Source organism: Antechinus flavipes, chromosome 1 (assembly GCF_016432865.1).
Source record: "Antechinus flavipes isolate AdamAnt ecotype Samford, QLD, Australia chromosome 1, AdamAnt_v2, whole genome shotgun sequence".
Lineage (NCBI taxonomy): Eukaryota > Metazoa > Chordata > Mammalia > Dasyuromorphia > Dasyuridae > Antechinus > Antechinus flavipes.
Window position 1 is genome coordinate 96,285,404 of NC_067398.1, and position 20,947 is coordinate 96,306,350.

General features: G+C 35.7%; 1 protein-coding gene across 1 annotated transcript in view; it reads right to left on the minus strand.

The window, feature by feature from the left end:
* Positions 1-20,947, minus strand: part of CNTLN (centlein) — a 446,067-nt gene that overhangs the window by 338,417 nt on the left and 86,703 nt on the right. The window contains exon 4 of the mRNA XM_051970804.1: positions 9,140-9,224. Coding sequence (XP_051826764.1) covers positions 9,140-9,224 — 85 coding nt within the window. The remainder of the gene's footprint in view (positions 1-9,139; positions 9,225-20,947) is intronic.

Genomic DNA, 20,947 nt, shown 5'->3' on the forward strand with positions numbered 1-20,947 from the left:
TGCTTAAATTTGCTGGACTATGATTTGCTGGTTATGCTTTAATTTTGAAATCCCTTATTCTGCTGGAATTGCTCTGGCAGACTCAGTTTTGGGGATTAATTTTAGAAACAACCAGAAATCAGACACCTGTCTTGGCACTGGAAGTCTCTCTGATCTGTTTCTCTACTCTTGTAACTGCAATTCCTTAATAAGTATTTCATCATTCTTAAAGGAACTTGCAATTTGGTATCACCCCTCTAAAAGTTTACGGTTTGCCTGCCTTGATCTAACTTTGCATATTCTGATCAGAAATCTGGATCCTTTCTGCAGCCTGTTCGTTTGGGTGGGGACAGACAGAACTACTCCAAGCCTTACCTTTCTCCCCTGGAGTGGGTTGCCCTTTTGAATGGGCAGCACACGACTGTCTTGAGCCCTGCTGCTTCACAAACAGAGGCTGAGTTTAATACACAAATGACTGCAGACTACCTAACTCACAGTGAACTGTCCATCTCAAACTGGATTCTCTGGCTGAGATGCTCCAGAATTGCAGAGCAAACATTTTTGCAACAGGGAGCCTTTGTATTGCAGATTAACTCTGGGGTTATCAGGGAGAGACTTGTCCTTGCCATAAGTCCTTGCATTTTTCTAGATTTATTTTATTTTATTTGCTTCACATAGGGTTGATCAAAATTATAGTGCTAAGATCTTCCAGGTACCTAGAGGAAGGTAACTCAATGATTTGAATATTCAGAAAAGAGAGAGTGTGAAATGTAGTGCCACAGTTCCCTTTTATTGTCCTGACCCAATTTCCCTAATTGTCCTACCTCAGTTACTCTGCCTCAGGCTATAACTAATCATTCTTAATCATTAGAATGTTTGATAGGATAAAGGTCTTATATCTTAAACATCATTAGAATATCAGGTGCCTCTCCCCACCTCTAGTACCTCCCTCCATTATGTCATCCCAGGTGCCTATCCCCATTAGGTCATCCCATCCCAAGTGCCTGCCCCCATTATGTCATCGTCTTGCTACACAATAAAAGAATCTTTGTATCTGACATTCATTGCTGGATTCTTGGAGACGATAGTCTCATTCAGCCCTAGGACCAAATTGTGGATCCATTCGGTCCTAGTAAAACTCTCCCTTTCAAATAAAATATTAAAAACTCTCTAATCCCTATCTTGCCTCAGTTTCTCCGGCATTATAATTTTTTAGGGGGCAAACTCCTGATTAGGAATTTGGCAAAGATTCAAGGTTCAATATTGTCTATTATTAGCCTTCTGAGGCTTTATGGGGTTTGCCCAGGCCCCCAAGTTGGAAGCAGTTCAATAGAGGGTGGTGATTATGCCCCTGGCCAAGATCTCCAATTGAATGAGATTATTTATCATGAATGGGTGTGGCTCCCTCTCCAAACAGGGAGAGTTTGAGACTCAGGAATACCCTCCCCAAGGGGTACATTGGGGCCTCTCCAAAAGGTTAAAGGGGACATAATTTACTTCAATTTCTTAAAAAGGCCAGGACTAAAATAAGGGCCATAACCAGTCATCCTAATCTATATTTTGCTACCCAAAACAGAGGATTCCAAAGGAGAGAGGTTAGTGATTTTGCATAGCCCTACCTCAATTAAAACCAATTCACTTGCAAGATAGGTAAGGCTACTGTTCACTTCAAGAAAGAAGGACAAACAATAGGCAGATCTCTCCTTAGTCTGAGGCTTTTTGGTTTTAACACCCATAGGAAAAAAACTATTTACTCAATTTTTTACCAAGGCATTTAACATAATTATTTAAATCAGAGCAAAGAAATAATCTTTTATCAATCACTTAACGAATATGCATTTGCTAAACTTCCACTTAACCCTGCAAAGTCTTAATTTCTTTGCGGATCTGATTGGAGACATGCAGCACAAATTTTGACTTAGATGCTTCCCAAACATCTATATGCATAAACAAATTACATTTCTTTTACATACTAATACATACTATTTCTTTATATTACTATGGGATTTCACTGTCAATTTTTTTCTTGAGAAATAGGATTATTAGAACCAATGATGATAACATGTAATGATTATTAAATTCCAGTATGCATATTTAAAAATTCAACCTTTTACTTTATAGTCGTATCTCACATACATAAAGAATTTAAATCATACTTATGGACCAGAACTTGAAACAAGATGCTAAGTCAGTGGAATTGATAGAGACAATGGTTATTTAGTATGGTGCTTAACAGTTCTCTAGTTCAGTATGTACTTAGTACTTACTATAGTTCTACAAGATTCACACCTTTGATTAGAGAGAATATAAGCTCCATCAAACTCAGCCAGAATGAGAACTAAGGAAGACAGAGAAGTGGTGACAGGCTCTCCTCCTTTGCTTCCCCATTGAGACCAAGACTCCGGAAGGCCTCCAGAAAAGCTAGCTGAAGCCCCAGGAAAAAAGACAAGATTTTGAAAGAGACAACAAAGGATTTGGACTTTAATCCCTGGCTGCACTTGTGGTGATTACTGAATTGAAATGAAGGCTGCCTCCAGAGACTCCAAAAAAACCCCAACAAGAGAATATTACATTTTAGAGTGAATATTACATTCTGGCATCTGAATGTGAGACAGACACGACCCTGATTTCAGTGGAAAAGCCTTCAATCCTGATTTCAGTGGAAAAGTCTCTGATCTGATTTCAGTGGAGAAGTCTCCTTGACCCAGAAATTAAGGTGAGTACAAAAATAGACAAGGAAACTTTGTTAAGAACTAAAGTAATATTTCAGCTAAAATGGGACAGATATTTAGAAAATAGCCTTCTTTTCCAATTCACGGAAAATGTGTAGAGAGCATTGTCAGACTTATGAAAAACCAAGGTTTGATTGTAATTTGGGAGTAGATCATTGAACTTTTAGAAATTGTACAATACACATCTCCTTGATTCTCTAAAGAAAAAGAATTGGATCTAGCGAAGTGGAAATTAGTAGGAGAGCAACTATGTGAATACTACAATTCCAATTCAAACTCAATTTCCAAAGAAACACTTTATACATATAATTTAATACAACTGGCTTTAGGAAACTATATAAGTTATAGAATAAGAAAAAAGAAGAAAGAGCAGGAGGGGCAGGATCCAAATAAACTAGGCGTAAAGGATGAAGAATAAGATACGAATGGAGTTAAGTACAATTCTGAGTGTAGTACTTCACAGCAGGAGAATTTAGGTCATTCCCCATCCCCTGACCTACTTCCCTCAATTAACCCTTCATGGGTGGAGAGAGAAGGAGGAAGGGGAGAGGCAGTAACACAATTAGCACTACCTATGAAGCAACCTATGACAAGATTACAAAAAGCACTAGTTAAAGCTAAGAAAGAAGGACAGGATATATCTGATTTAATAAATGCATACCCTGTAATTGAAGAGCTCTGACTCTTCAGGTCAACAATGGAGAAGTGATTCACTCCTTTTGATCTGGAAAAAATTAAGGATTTGAAAAAGGGTTGCACTCTTTATGGGGCTACATCATCTTATATTAAGATGTTATTAGAGAATTTGGCTTATGAAATCTTAACCCCTAGTGATTGGAAATCCATAGCAAGGACATATTTAGAACCTGGACAAAACTTGTTGTGGCTTTTGGAGTATCATGAATTATGTGGGATTCAAGCCCAATGCAATAAACAAACTGGAGTTAATATACAAATCACCTTTGAGCAACTAGCAGGTGAAGATCAATATGCAGAAAATTCAGCACAGATTAATTACTCTATAGGAGTATAAGAACAAATTGCTACTGCTGCTATAAAAGCTTGGGGTTCCCTCCCCAGACAGAAAGATAGAAGTAAAGCCTTCACAAAAATAGAGCAAGGTCCCAATGAACCCTTTGCAGATTTTGTGGTACGTTTGCAAACAGCTGTCACAAGAACCACAGGAGAAAATGCAGCTACAAGAATTATGATCAGATAACTGGCTAAGGAAAATGCTAATGAGATTTGCAGAATAATTATGAGGACTACACAAAGATGCTCCTTTAGAGGAGATCATAAGATGCTGTGCCACAGTGGGCACAAATGCTTATTATACTCAGACTATAAGGAAGACACTGGGGTCCCTCTTGGCAAGGGACTTCTAGAGAGAGTCGTTGATGTTTTCAGTGTGGAAAAGTAGGATATCTGAGAGCCCAATGTAGGTATAGCGATAGAGTGAGAAGATAGGTTGAGAGAAGACCCAAAACTCCATGTAATAAGGGCTTCCACTGGGCCTCAGAATGTAGATTGACCCAAGGAAATGAGAGGCAGGGCCCAGTTGTAAGATATCAATCAAAAGACAGGTGGGGCATGATGGCAGCCAAGGCTTTAGAACCTTTAGAAGTTCAGGACTCTGATGTGATCAATCAGAAAAAAAGCAATCAGATAGCAGAAAGGGATTACAATTGGGGAGAATACAGGCTTTTTTAACCCAACAGAAGGGCAGTGTCCAGTGCAAGCAGCTCTAATGTAATAATTGCCAGCTGATGTGGAGAGAGCCAGAAAGTGGTAAATGGAAGAGACCAGATAGGTTAACTGTTCGGGGAAGAGGGTTTGTTTGTATCTCTACAGATGGAGAAATAAACAAATGGGTGGCAATGAGCATCTGGAGAGAGACAGAAAAAGAGAAAAACCATGAAACACAGGAGAAGACCTAAAAATAAAATCTGCAGGAATCATTGGATTCCCTAACACAAGATGGGACTATTGTAGGACTTTAAAACTTGCAGGAATTATTGGATTCCTGGCACATGAAATAATGGACAATAGATTCCTTTTGGACTATTTCTAGGACTTATGGACATGTATAGTTCCTCATGTTGATTCATGTTATTTGTTACATCACTACTAGCTTGTGTTATGTTACTATGTGCTTATGTGACTTATGTAATTATGTATAATACCTCTCATATTGATGGATTTATGTATACCTGTTTTAAGATTGAACTAATTTGGAAACCTGCTAATTTGATTTGATTTCCCATTTCCTCTGGTGTTTTCATCTCCCTTCCTGAGATATAAGGGAAGGCGTGATCACCTCTTTTTTTGGGTTTTCACCTCCTTAAGCAGTCTGGGAGGTCATGATCACCTATGTTCCAAAAACAAAAGAAAGTGGGAAATGTTATGGGGCAGAACTTGAAACAAGGTGTTAAGTCAGTGATATTGATAGAGACAATGGTTGTTTAGCATGGTGCTTAACAGTTCTCTAATTCAGTACATGTACTTAGTACTTACTATAGTTCTAAAAGATTCACAACTTTGATTAGAGAGGATATAAGCTCGAATGAACTCAGACAGAATGAGAAGTAAGGAAGACAGAGAAGTGGTGGCAGGCTTTCCTCCTTCGCTTCTCCATTTAAACCAAGACTCTGGAATGTAATATTTTCTTCTCTAAAATATATTGTTCTCTGAGAGCAGGTTTCCTGGGGGCTTCTGAAGGCAGCCTTAATTTCAGTTCAGTGTAATAATCACCTCAAATGCAGCGAGAAGTTAAAAGTCCAGATCCTTTGCTGTCTCCTTCAAAATAGGCTGGTTAGCTTTCTTAGAGGCCTCTCTCTCTCCTTGGTTCTAAGAGCTCTTGCTACTAGTCCTTTGTCTCTTCCAGCTTTTGCCTCTATCTCTCTCTGAATTCAAAGCCTCCAGCCAGCACAAAGATGGAAAATAGAATGAATTTGACTCCGCCTCTGAGAGAGTGGGCTTGTGGGCTTGTGGGAGCTCCTCCTTATATATGCTCTCTTAAAGGTATGAACTCTAATAAGTACTAAATACATAAGCATTGTCTCTATCAATTCTGTAACTTAGGCCTTGTTTCAAGTTCTGACCCATAACACCAGAAGGCCTCCAGAAAAGGCAGCCGAAGCCCCAGGAAAAAAGACAAAACTTTGAAAGAGACAATAAAGGACTTTAATCTCTAGCTGCACTTGTGGCAATTACTAAACTGAAAGGAGGGTTGCCTCTAGAGATCTCAAGAAAACCCCAACAAGAGAATATTACATTTTAGAGAGCATATTACACTACAGAAAGAAAACCTGTGTTTTATAAGGAAATTAATTCCTCAAAAACAAAGCTATTCCTGTCATAAAAACACTTCTGTGACAAACTAAGATCATAGCTGGAGAAAAAAATATCTATCTTGAGCCCAAAAACATTCAATGTAAAATTCTGATTATACTTTCATGGTACTTTAAAAATCTTCAGATAATTTTTCTACTTTTAGTTAACTATCATAATACAAAATAAAATGGTTGTCAAAAGAATTCCGTAGGAATCAGAAGACTTGGGTTTAAGTTTTTCCTTTTCTACTTATTGTGTAATTCTAAGCTATTTGTTTAATCTCTCTGGATCTCAATTTTCATATTAATGAAATAAGAGGTTGAACTCATATGACCCTAATCTTAGGGTACCTTTAAGCTCCAAATTAATTATCTGTGTTATAAAGTACTAATGATTCTAATTTTATTTTTTGAAACTTTTGTGAGCTAAAAATTTACTTCTTATGAAAATTCAGGATCTTAAAAATTAGCAAATGATATATGTACGAACCATCATTATTTTAGAGATTAATATTTTTTCAAGTTTAGTGTGTGATCTTAAATAGCAAAGAACTTTTAAAAAGTCTTAGTATTATTTTTATTAGTTGTAATCTAAATATAACTGAATGGGACTGATTGACTATTTTTTAGTATTGAGTCACATGCCCTGTTCCCAGAGCTGGGACCCTGGGTGGGGAGATCATATGATCTCTGGAGGGATGAACTTTGAACCCTGGAATACAGAAAGTTAGTGAAGTTGTAGAAAGTGACATGACCTGTGGGAGGCAGCCAACATTGGTAACCACTGGTCAAGGATGATTATGTCCTTTTAATCTATCCAATGAAAAAGCTCGGGTCTTTAGCTTTTAAACCCTAGACAAGTAGGAAGCTGGCAAGGTTCCAGAAACACATACCAGAATTGGGATGGCGGCCAGGTGTGTCTAGGTCTCTCTCTGCAGGGATTAAATAAATGCTTTTTCTTTGTACCTGATGATGTTTCTGATTAGTTAATTGGGAAAGGGGATCTTGCACCCCACTGGTCCCAGACATTACCAACTATAATGCATAAAATAAAACACTGCAAAAATTATAACATACCTTATTATCATAATTTAAATCTTGTCATGTAAACAAGTTGCAAGCACAATTTTTCCCCATCTTAGGAAATATGGAAACCAAATGAACGGCAGATGAATTGGAATACTGAAGTTTTATGATTCTGAGTAAAAATTTTGATTATCTCAAAGCATAATGTTGAAGGCAATCATAACAAGAAAAACTCCAGTTTCATATCAGAATGCAGATTTTTTTTTCAAACACATTATAAGCATATTTAAGGCAAAAAGTAAATATGGAAGTAAAGCAAACTAAACAACAACTGATAATACTAAGTTCATATTTTAGGACTTTCAAAAATAGCAAAGTAGTCTTTTAAAGAGACATTTCACATTAAGTTACTATTGTTTTTTTTAATGGATTAACAAAAATGACTGACAAACCAAAGAGTTCAAAGAGAAAAACTTAACAATAGTCATAAATTTTCATAAATTGACATAGAAAATTGCATTCAACATTCTTTTATCCATTTAAATTTGCAACCTTAAAGTTGTCTTATTTTCCTTAATCTCCTACACTCTTTCACAGTCTTCTTCACCCCACATATCTAATCAGTTTCCAAATCTTTGTTATTTTATCTCTTTACGTCTCATCTCCATTTTTTTTCCTCTCTACTTACACAGCCACCATCAAAACTAGGTCATTATCACTTCTTATTTGGACTCTCAAAATAGTCTTCTAATGGGTCTACCTATCTGAAATATCTCTGACTCCAAGCTTTCATATATCTATAGTAAATAGCAATCATTTCTAAAGACGCAGATCTGATTGTGTTATTTCCTTGCTCAATAAAAACCAGTACCTCCCTTCTATCACATGGACTAAATACAAAATCTACTTTCTAAAATCTTTTGCAATCTCCAAGCTACCCTTCTCACCTTATAAGATATTATTTTTCTCTTTAACCAATCAGTCCAAGTAAAGTGATCTTCCTGTTCCACACATAAAATGTTTCACTATCCAATCTCTATGCCTTTAATTAGGCTGTACCCCTTATTTTGAATGTACTTCCTATCTATGTCTCTTAAGCTATGAAAAGTCATTAGGGATTTTATCTAAAATTTTTCTTTATCCTTCCCTGATCCCAATGTTGATGTCGCCACCTCCAAAATTATTTTTTTTAATATACTCCTATCTACTAATAGAATGTAACCTCAGTGAGGACAAGGAATGTTTTATTTTGTCTTGATTTTCCGACATCTGGCACAGTGCCTGATACACAGGTGCTTAATAAGGAAGGCACTAGAATTAAGAGTGGTTGAAAAAGGCTTCCTGTATAGGAAGTGGGATATTGGGGCTTAAAGGAAGCCAGCACAGTAAATTGTTGAAACAAAAGAGAGAGAGCATTCCAGGATTCTGAACAACAAGAGAAACATCCCAGAGCCTAGAAATTAAACAGCCAGATTTTAAAAAGCACAGGATGGGGAGTAAGATGTAAAAAGACCATAAAGATAAGAGGAAGCTAGGATATACAGGGTTTTTAATGTCCAAAAAAAATTTTGTATTTGTTCTGAAGGGACTGTTGAGGTTTCTTGATTAGGAAGATGATATTTTAGGAAAAATCATCTTAGAGGTTAGAAGACAGATTGGCTGGAGGAGATACTTAAGGCAAGCAGACCCAACATGATCCTGCAGTAGGTCCAAGCATGATAAGCACCATAAGGACCTGCACCAGAGTGGCGGCAATGTCAGAAGACAAAACAGGGCCTAGTTGAGAAATGTTACAAAAGGGAAATCAACACACCTTGGCAACAGATTGTATATGGGGGCAGAGACAATGAGGACTCCAAGACTGCAAGCCTGAGGGACTAGATGCCCTTAGGACCTCAAGAAAGAAGGAGAAATATGATTTCCGTTTTGGACATATTGAGTTTAAGATTTCTACCAGGTAACCAGTTGGAAATGTCTGAAAGGCAGTTGGAGATGAAAGTTTAGAGGTCAGCAGAAAGATTGTATTATTATAATGACAATAATATATAATATTATTCAAACAATACCAACCTTTTGCAACTCTTTTATTCTAGCATCTTTGACTTGCAAAATTTCTAACACTTTTCTATCCTTGGCTTCAGCTTTAGTTTTTTCTCTAGAAACAAAACAAATATATTGATTATTAGTTATAATTTTCAGTTAATCATTTAAATTTATCACATCTTTATAATGAATGCCACTTTAATGTACACCAAATTAAATTATCTGAAGTTGACAGCCCTTGCAGAATTAATCAGAGAGCATATGGCAGGTGACAGAAATTTATAACTGTAAATAACTATAAGACAACTTCATTCTACATGAACCAGTTCAGCTATTAGGCTTGAGCACCCAATATAAGAAAACCGAAATGATATTTAACATTTTTATCAAATATACTTATTCAAGTTCTTCATGGTGTCATGCTCTCAATAAACTTTGAGGAAGTAAGGGAGAGTAGAAAGAAAGATTAATTGTAATAGCAATGGCATGAAAGAGGCAATTAATTTGGAAGTATACAAAAGGATAATAAGTTGGAAAACACTTCAACCAGACATAGCTACAATAGTTCTATATCTGGCTGATATACTGGCTACTAGTATATCAACATTCAACATGAAACTATAGCCACTGTGACTTTTAATTACCACATTGCCAAATATAACTTAAAAAAAAAAAAAAAGAGGAAGCTACAATTATCATTGAGTAAAAAAGTTCTAGTTTTTCTAGAACTTTCTGCAACTATTTATGTTGGGTTCTTTTTTCTTTGCCATTCAGGGCAACTTAATTATGAGCTTTTTGAAAATAAATTCCTGCTTGAATATAGAGAGGCTTGGAGAGACTTATATGAACTGATGCTGAGTGAAATGAGCAGAACCAAGAGATCATTTTATACTTCAACAATAATACTGTATGAGGATGTATTCCGATGGAAGTGGATTTCTTTGACAAAGAGACCTAACTCAGTTTCAATTGATGGACAGAAGCAGCTACACCCAAAGAAAGAACACTGGGAAATGAATATAAACTGCTTGCATTTTTGTTTTTCTTCCCGGCTTATTTTTACCTTCTGAATCCAATTCTCCCTGTGCAACAAGAGAACTGTTCAGTTCTGCACACAAATATTGTATCTAGGATATACTGTGACATATTTAATATGTAAAGGACTGCTTGCCATCTGGGGGAGGGAGTGGAGGAAGAGGGGGAAAATTCGGAACAGAACCGAGTATAAGGGATAATGTTGTAAAAAAAAAAAAAAAAAATTACCTGATTTAGAAAAAATGACAACAAAATTCATATGGAACAATAAAAAGTCGAGAATCTCAAGGGAATTAATGAAAAAAAAATCCAATGAAGGTGGTCTAGCTGTACCTGATCTAAAATTATATTATAAAGCAGCAGTCACCAAAACAATTTGGTATTGGCTAAGAAATAGATTAGTTGATCAGTGGAAAAGATTAGGTTCACAAGACAGAATAGTCAACTATAGCAATCTAGTGTTTGACAAACCCAAAGATTCTAAATTTTGGGATAAGATTTCATTATTTGATAAAAACTGCTGGGATAACTGGAAATTAGTATGGCAGAAATTAGGCATGGACCCACACTTAACACCACATACCAAGATAAGATCAAAATGGGTCCATGACCTAGGCATAAAGAACGAGATTATAAATAAATTAGAGGAACATAGGATAGTTTATCCCTCAGACTTGTGGAGGAGAAAGAAATTTGTGACCAAAGATGAACTAGAGACCATTACTGATCACAAAATAGAAAATTTTGATTATATCAAATTAAAAAGCCTTTGTACAAACAGAACGAATGCAAACAAGATTAGTAGGGAAGCAACAAACTGGGAAAACATCTTTACAATTAAAGGTTCTGATAAAGGCCTCATTTCCAAAATATATAGAGAACTGACTCAAATTTATAAAAAATCAAGCCATTCTCCAATTGATAAATGGTCAAAGGATATGAACAGACAATTTTCAGATGAAGAAATTGAAACTATTACCACTCACATGAAAGAGTGTTCCAAATCACTATTGATCAGAGAAATGCAAATTAAGACAACTCTGAGATATCACTACACACCTGTTAGATTGGCTAAGATGACAGGAAAAAATAATGATGAATGTTGGAGGGGATGTGGGAAAACGGGGACACTGATGCATTGTTGGTGGAGTTGTGAACGAATCCAGCCATTCTGGAGAGCAATCTGGAATTATGCCCAAAAAGTTATCAAATTGTGCATACCCTTTGATCCAGCAGTGCTACTTCTGGGCTTATACCCCAAAGAGATACTAAAAAAGGGAAAGGGACCTATATGTGCCAAAATGTTTGTAGCAGCCCTGTTTGTAGTGGCTAGAAACTGGAAAATGAATGGATGCCCATCAATTGGAGAATGGCTGGGTAAATTGTGGTATATGAATGTTATGGAATATTATTGCTCTGTAAGGAATGACCAGCAGGATGAATACAGAGAGGCTTGGAGAGACCTACATGGACTGATGCTAAGTGAGATGAGCAGAACCAGGAGATCATTATACACTTCGACAACGATATTGTATGAGGATGTATTCTGATGGAAGTGGATTTCTATGACAAAGAGACTTAACTGAGTTTCAGTGGATAAATGATGGACAGAAACAGCTACACCCAAAGAAGGAACACTGGGAAATGAATGTGAACTATTTGCATTTTTGATTCTCTTCCCGAGTTATTTTTACCTTCTGAATCCAATCCTCCCTGTGCAGCGGGAGAACTGTTCAGTTCTGCAAATATGTATTGTATCTAGGATATACTGCAACATATTTAACATATATAGGACTGCTTGCCATCTTGGGGGGGGGGAGGTGGAGGGAGGGAGGGGAAAAAAACGAAACATAAGCGAGTGCAAGGGATAATGTTGTAAAAAAAATTATCCTGGCATGGATTCTGTCAATACAAAGTTATTATTAAATAAAATAAAATTTAAATTAAAAAAAAAATACCCTGGCATGGGTTCTGTCAATAAAAAGTTATTATAAAATAAAATTAAAAAAAAAGAAAAGGAAAGAAATTCCTGCTTACAATTCAAAATTTTCACTAAAATTCACTTGAAAAGCAACCAAAGCTAAAGACCAAAAGTGTAGAACTAAACACAAATTCTTTTTTAAAGGGGAAAAAAAAAGATTTTTTAAAAAGTCTTCATATTGTGTTTCTTTCTTTGAATTATTTTACTTTAATGACTGAAAAAAGTGTAATGATTTCCTTTAAAAATCATTAGATCATAATACATTTTTCATATTTTTTCTGTTTATTTACAGAATTGTTCCACATGCAGTGTTTCAAAGCTAATAAAGTTATGCTGCATGGCACAGGGCATAGAATGCTGGACTTTGAGACAGGAAAGATATTTTCTTGAATTCAAATTTCACTTCAGACCCTTACTAGTTGTGTGACCCTGAGTCACACTCAGGGGGTCACAAATAGTCAGACATAACTGAAAAAGAACTGAACAACTTTTTTGAATTTGGGAGTCATAAAGAGTGAATACAACGGAAAAATGACTGAGAAAACTAAAACTCTCTAAGAAAACCTGCCAAGTGTATAGTACTTTAAAAAAAATTCTATGAAAAACTATAGTTGCAAATTTTAGCTCTGAGCATATGTCTAAAACACCTATCTATGCTGAATTACATTCAGTCAATACTCTAGAAAACAAGTTTTACAAATTTACATACTCACTTGTATAGCAATAATAATTTAGTGTTACCATAAAAGACAAAGGGGCCTACTGCCTATTATTAAAATTTCCCTAATGAGTAAGTTTCCTAATATTAGCCCTGGAAAGTTTCACACATGTGAAAAATATAGGCACTTAGCACTTTACTTAAAAGTACTTAGGTAAAAAAATTGAGTGAACATGCCCCATCATATTAGAATAACATTAATGATCTAAAAAAATTCAACAAAAATTGAAAAAGACAAAAAAAAATAAAAATTTAATATAAATTCATTCAAGAAAAATATTTAGAGCAATATTTAAACTAAAAATTTGTATTGAAGTCCCAGGTATACACTTATAACATATTATAATACATTTATCCCTTCTACATCAAAACTTTACCCATCATAGTGTCAATATGTCACAGGCTGGCATAAAAAAATTAAAGATGAATTTTGAGGGAGTTTTGCAGAATCCACAGATAATAAATGAAAGCCAGCAGATGACACAGAAAATGCTTAGAAACTTTGAAACATATATATATATATATATATATATATATATATATATATATATATATATTTGTCAACTATCCACATATTTTATCTTTTAATACCATAATAATTCAAACTTCTTTATTGGTATGAAGGTGTTGTGATTTGTGGCAGTGCAGAGAGTTGTGAGAACCCCTCTTTGGTGGGCGCAAGGCCAACATGAAAGAAATCACAAACCTGAAAAGTTTGGATGGCAAAAGGAAAGTTTTATTGGCACTGAGAAGTCAGTTTTTGCTAGGAAGACTGACTTCTGAGTGACAAAGTCCTGGCAGAGAATTAATAAAGGTCCTAGCAGAGAAAGCTTGGCAGAGAAATAAACAGAGGTGTCAATACCCAGAAGAGAAAGTCTTCACAGAGGCCAGGGCTCCTGACAGGCAGCTATAGCAAGGACAGAGAAGTTCTTTGACAAGGCATAATCCTGCTTTGGACATTCTGCAAAGAAATGAGCCCCAAAACTGCCCTTTAATAGGAAATCTAAGACTGAAGTTTCAATTGAATGAAATTACTTCAGTGTTGTCATTGTCCCCAAGCCTAGATCCCCAGTTGAATAATCACTTAAGTTCCAGCTAAATAGGAGTGGTCCTACACTAATTTTCAGCTCAAGAGAGAGTGCAACTACTCAATAAAAATGTCAGGTCCAGATCTCCAGCTAAATGAGACCACTTAAGTTCCAGGTAAGTAGGGAGTAGTCCTGAGCCAATCTTAATGAAACCACTTTACTGCCCCAAAGGATGGGTCCCTGTCAGGAGAGTTTTAGGGCTCACCCCAAAAGTCAAGGACAGTTTCAGACTTGAGAAAGAAAGCAGTTAATTATTAATTCCCATGATACGGACAGTGTAACTATTAAATTTCAGTTTTCTGTATTAATATGTAAGGATCTATTTCTGTTTGAGTTTGATATCAATGGTCTAGAAGAACCATGTGTGAATTATAAGATAAAAGTTTACATAGATAAATGTAAAGAATAATACTTGAGGTCAAAAAAATCAATTTAAAAAGAAGATGTATGTAGCAAGGCAAAAGTTAATCCAATCAACTATCTGGTGTTTTCAGTGAGCTTTAGGTATCAGTAGTATGATATAGAAAACAAAAAAGCTATTGTTAATCTCAGCATAGTCTCCAGGACATGGCAGGTGACCTTATTGCTATTCTGATCAGAAAACATATGGAGTTATGTTCAGTTCTGGTTGCCATATTTGAGTAAGAACACTGGTAAACTGAAAAAGCATCTCTGGAGATCACTAGGAAAGATAAATGGTATAGATACCATGCCATAGGAATTCACCAAAGACCATCTAATATTTGATAACAAATTAAAAGAGGTTTAGCTTGGAAAAGATTTAGCATTTAACACTTAAATGTCTTCAGGAAGTCTCCAACCTACTTTTCCAGACAGATTTCACTTAAACCCTTCCTCACACCTTACTCTAGTTCTAAATTCCAAACAAACTGCTCCATTTGTTGTGCCACAGTTTTCTTTAAATGTCCTGACCCAGTTTCCCTAATTGTCCTATTCAGTTACTTTGCCTCAGGTTATAATCATTCCCTTTTAATGTTAGGATAAAGGTCTTATATCTTAGACCTTAGATTATAATCACTCCCTCAAAATATTTGATGGGATAAAAGTCTTTATTTTAGACATCATTAGAATATCAGGAGCTTCTCCAGTACTGTACTCCCATTATGTCATCCTAGGTGCCCCCCCCAATTAGATCATCCCCATCCAGATACCTCCCTCATTATGTCATTGTTCTTGTTACCCTATAAAAGAATCTTCTTGTATTTGACATTCACTGATGGATTCTTTGAGATCTCATTGAGGTCTCATTCAGTCCTGGGACCAAACCATGGATCCATTTGGTCCCAGTAAATCTCTCCATTAAATAAATTATTAAAGTGTTCTCTAATCTCTATCTTGCTCAGTTTCTCTGGCATTACACATTTGGCATTCCCCATACTTGACACTCCCGCTTCTATTTCCATTACTATGCATAGGCTATAGCCAATGCCTAAAATTACCTATACTGCTCCTTAGAGTTTATAGCATTCAATATGCTAGGCAGAGCCAGCTACCAAGAGACCTTTTTTTGATTCCACCACCATTCCAAAGAAGTGACTTTGTATATATTTTGTATTTACTTATTTGTGGATCACATCTTTACTGTGTTATAACTATTTTTTAAAAAGAGGCAAAGAATACAAGATTCCATTGTATTTGCTATTTATTATGAAAAAAGCATTTAATTTGGTTTAAAAAATTGTTATAGGCTCTTCTTGACAGTGTTTCCCCTATCCACAAATGAAAATCATCCAAGATTATACAATAATAGAAATATCCTTATTCAATGAACCTCTCATCAGGTAACACAATAAACAAGAACACATATGCTCATCAAAGGCTTAAGAGACCCCTAAGACAAAGGAAATCCAGTGCATGGTTAAAACTGGTAAAGGATTCCTTTCAAAATGTAAGTCAACAAACTGTACATATACCCTTTGATCCAGCAGTGTTACTACTGGGCTTGTATCCCAAAGAGATCTTAAAGAAGGGAAAGGGACCCATTTGTGCAAGAATGTTTGTGGCAGCCCTCTTTGTAGTGGCCAGAAACTGGAAACTAAGTGGATGCCCATCAATTGGAGAATGGCTGAATAAATTGTGGTATATGAATGTTATGGAATATTATTGTTCTGTAAGAAATGACCAACAGGATGATTTCAGAAAGGCCTGGAGAGACTTACATGAACTGATGCTGAGTGAAATGAGCAGGACCAGGAGATCATTATACTTCAACAACAATACTATATGATGATCAATTCTGATGGACATGGCCCTCTTCAACAATGAGATGAACCAAATCAGCTCCATTTATTCAATAATGAATAGAACCAACTACACCCAATGATAGAACTATGGGAAATGAGTGTGAACCATAACATAGCATTTCCACTCCCTCTGTTTTTGTCCACTTGGATTTTTGATTTCCTTCTCAGGTTATTTTTACTTATTTCTAAGTCCGCAGCAAAATAACTACAGGGACATGTATACATATATTGTATTTAACATATACTTTAACATACTTCACATGTATTGGTCTACCTGCCATCTGGGAGAGGGGGTAGGGGGAAGGAGGGAAAAAATTGGAACAAAAGGTTTTTCAACTGTCAATGCTGAAAAATTATGCATGCATATATCTTGTAAATAAAAAGCTATAACAAAAAAAAAAAGAAAAAAAAGAAATGTTAGGTCAACCATGTGCTCCCATTTGTACTGATTTGCATAAAAAGCCCAGGATATTGAAAAGTCTCTTGGAAGATCTACAATCATTTAAGTTAATTCTCATCCACATGGGAGAAATGTCTTTCATTTGAAAGACTATCTTTCGCCCAAATTATAACATATATTTGGATGGGAAGTAAAGAAGCAGGGAGAGAATAACAGAGAGAGAAAGGAAAGGTACATATGTATCCTGAGATATACCTTTCCTGTCTCTCTCTGTCTTTAATGACTTAGTTACTAATGAACAAATTGGGCTCAGAGTTTGACAAAAAAAGCAAGAAAACATTCTGATGTTGTTGATGATCCTAAGTTATTGATGAAAACAAAGGCCCAACACCATAACTCTATATTCAGACTAACAGAGCAGCTAGGTGGCACAATGTATAGAGAGCTAGGCTTCGATTCAGAAAGGCCAAATCTGACCTCAGACACTAGTTGCATGACGCTAGGCAAGCTACTTAACTCTGTTTGCTTTGGTTTCCTAGTCTGTAAAATGATGTGGAGAAGGAAATGGCAAATCAAAATGATGTAGTTTGGCACAGGGCAAAGAATTGTGGGAATCCCCTCTGATCCAATCATTCTGGAAAGCTAGGTCTATATCACAAAGAGATCAAAAAAAGGAAGGAGGAAGGAAAAGACCTATTTGTACAAAAAATATTTACATCAGTCTTTTTTTTGTGGTGGCTAAGAATTAGCCATTATAGGTCTAGACAAGAAAAGAGGTATTAAATATCCTTTGAGGGAAAAGAGATTTTACAAGTTACAGAGACCAAGAAAGGTCCTCATATAGAAAGTAGTGACAAAGCCGAGTCTAAAATGGAACCAAAAATTCTAGAACAAAAGTGAAGAGTGCATTCCAAATATTAGGAACAGCCCTTGAAAAGTTATAGAAATAAAAGGTGGAGAACCATGTGTAAGGAACCACAAGGAAATGTGTGTATTGCAATGTAAAATTCATGAATAAGAGTAATGTGTAATAAGGTTAAAAGCTATATTTGGATTAGACTACAGAACTTTATATACCAAAAAAGAAGTTTATATTTTATTCTAGCACTAACAGAGAGGCTATTGGAGTTTATTATGTAGAAGAACAACATTTTCAGAAAATCACTGGACAAGCTCTATGGAAAATAAATTATAGAATAGAACAAACCTAAAGCTGAGAAACACTTGGAAGGTGTGGTGTTCTCTTCTTTTCTATAATATGATGGTTCTTTGGGAGCAGATTTCGGGGAGTAGGGGGATAGAGGTGGGGGGGGGGCGGCTTCTGGAGGCAGCCTTAGTTTCATTTCAGATCAATAATCACCTCAAATGCAGCCAGCTGATAAAAGTTCAAATCCTTTATTGTCTCTTCCAAAATAGCCTGGTTAGTTTTCTTAGAGGCCTATCTCCCTCCTTGGTTCCAAGAGCTCTTGTATCTTGTCTTTTGTCGCCTCCAGTTCCCTCTGAATCTCCAGTTCGACTCTTCTCAACTGACTCCTCCACTGATTGACTCCTGACTGGGGTTCTAAGAGCTTCTTATATATGATCTCTTAAAGGTATGAACCCAAAGGTTGACTCCTCCTCAAGAGACTGGGATTGTGGGAGCTATGACTTGTGAATCTCCCGAACTTGTAAACTCTAACATGTGAGCTAATATGTAAACTCTCAAAGGTGTAAACTTAAGCATTGTTTCTATCAGTTTCAATGAGTTCAATGAGTTTGTAAGGATTCTAACAGGAAGGATATTGCAAAAGTTCAGAAAAATTGATAAAGTCCTCAGCTAGAAAGTGCTTGTATGAGTAGAGAGAAGGGGAAAGATTTAAGAAATAACGTAGAAATAAAGAGGAGCTAGGGCAACGGATTGTATAGGTGACAAGAATAACAATCAAGAGTGAAAAATATTATAAGGTTCCAAAGCTGGTTGACCATAAAAATAAAGATACCCTCAATAAAAATATAGCAAACTTCAAATAATGTAGCCTTTTGAAACAAGATAATAAGCTTTAATTTTTCAAAGATTGAATTTGATATGCTTGTTCAAAATGTCCACGGCAGGCAGTTTGTGATTATATACTGAAGGTTAGCAGAAAGACAAAAGGTAGATAAGAAATTTACTTAAAGAAGATTTTTAAATCCCAAGAGGCAAAGAGAAGGAAAAGAAAAAATGTCTAAAGCATTAGGGTACATCCACAATTAAGGAAAACATGGAAGAATGAGAAAAATGGCCAATCAAGTAGAGGAAGAATAAAGACTGATATCCCAAATACCCGGCAAGGAAAGATATCCAGAAGGAGAATGTAAACAACAAGGTCAAATAATGGAAAGAGATCCAAAAGAAGGAAGACTGAGAAAAGGCTATTAGAGTTATCAATTAAGAGACCACAGATAAATTTGAAAAGAAACATCTAAGATAAAGAGATCAAAAAATTTGATTCCTAAGTATTGAGAAGAGAGTAAGAAAAACAAAGTCGATGAACATAGAGAACTTTTTACAGATCACTTTTAACTCCCAAAGTCCTTAAGTGAATAATAATAATACCTTAAACTGATGTAATACTGGAGGATTTGAAAAGTACTTTACATTCACTACCTCATTTAAAGATAATTACTTTTAAGGTTATTCCTACTAGTCCCTCTTTATACATGAGAAAACAGAGACTACTATAATTTAAGAAATAACTTAAGACAGTGGTGCTCAAAATGTAGTTCAAAGAATTGTTGGGGTCTCTGAAACCCTTTCAAAGGGTCTACAAATTCAAAATCATTTTTTTATTTCCAATATAGCAAATAGCAATAAATATAACCCATGTGAACAAAACTCTTTGAACAGATCCTCGATAGTTTTTTTAACATGAAGATATTGAGAACAAAAGTTTGAGAATCACTGACTTAAGGAATGAGTTGCACCTAAGTCTTTCTGAGTCTAAATCAGGACATCTTTGCACCATGATCTAATTTCACTGACATATCTTACTCAACAGACCAAAATAACTAAGTGATTTCTATGTGATATGTCAGGCATTGAGCTGAATGCAAAACGATTCATATCCTCAAGGAGGAAATTATACAGGTATGTACAAAATGAATACAAAATGTATTCAAAGAAGCTCTGAAGTGAACAGGAACGATTCCATGTACAAATTGATGCTTGAGCTGAGTCTCATGGAATTAATCTTCCTTCTGGAAATGCTTCTACCAGGAATAAAAGACGCATTATGTTCTAGGCTTGGAGCAGAAACATTTTACAGGCTCAGATGTAAGAAGTGTGATGTTACTTATACAGAAAAGCAAAGTCAGTTCAGTTAGACTGCAGAGCACAGGAAGAAAGAAATGTACAATGATCACTAAAAAGTAATCTAGGGTTATTTTCTGAATGTCTTAAAAGTCAGAAATATTTTCATTTTATCCTATACACAGTAGTGAGTCACAGGAATTTACTAAGTAGAAGAGCAATGAGGCAAGAGTTGAGCTTAAGGAAAATCAACTTACAAGATAGGTGGAGGAGACAGCACTGCAATATGGACAGACTTGAAACAGGGAAATCAATTAGGAGACCACAAAGGTGGTTCAATTGAGAAATAATAAGGACTAAAGCTGTTGGAGCATTACTAAGAAGGGGATATAATGTGAGTTTTTATGTATGAAGAAATAAGAAGATTTGGCAACTGATATAATACATAGTGAGAGAGTGAAGAATTGAAGAAAATATAGACGTCGCAAACTTGGAAGGATGATTTTATTTTCAACAAAAATTATGAAGTTTAGAAAAGGATTAAGTTTAGGAGAAAAGATGGTTTCTGTTTTGTACATTTGAAAATTCAAGTGTTTAATAGGAACTTAGTGATGCAAGACTGGTGGTTAGATAAATTCAGATCTGATAGACATCTAAACAGAGGTGAAAATGAAACTAATGGGAGATGATGAGGTTATCAAGGAAAAGAACATAGAGAAGAGAAAGGGGTCTTGGGTGAAGCCCTGAAATACCCTCACAATTAGGAAAGCATGACATGGATGATGGGCTAATAAAGGTTTTATTCCTTTATTCCGGAAAACCGGAGTGAAGAAAAAACTGAATGTAAGAGGACAATACTGAAAATTAGCAAATGATAAGAAAGATCAAGAAGAATGGAAACTAAGACATGGGCATCATATTTGGTTAAATAACAGATCTTATTAATTTTACCAAGAAAACTTTCCATTGAAAGATAAGAGCATGAAGCCAGAGTTTATCATCACATAATCTTGTGGCTAGGTATAATGTTCTCTTGGTTCTGCTCATTTCACTCAGCATCAGTTCATGTAAGTCTCTCCAG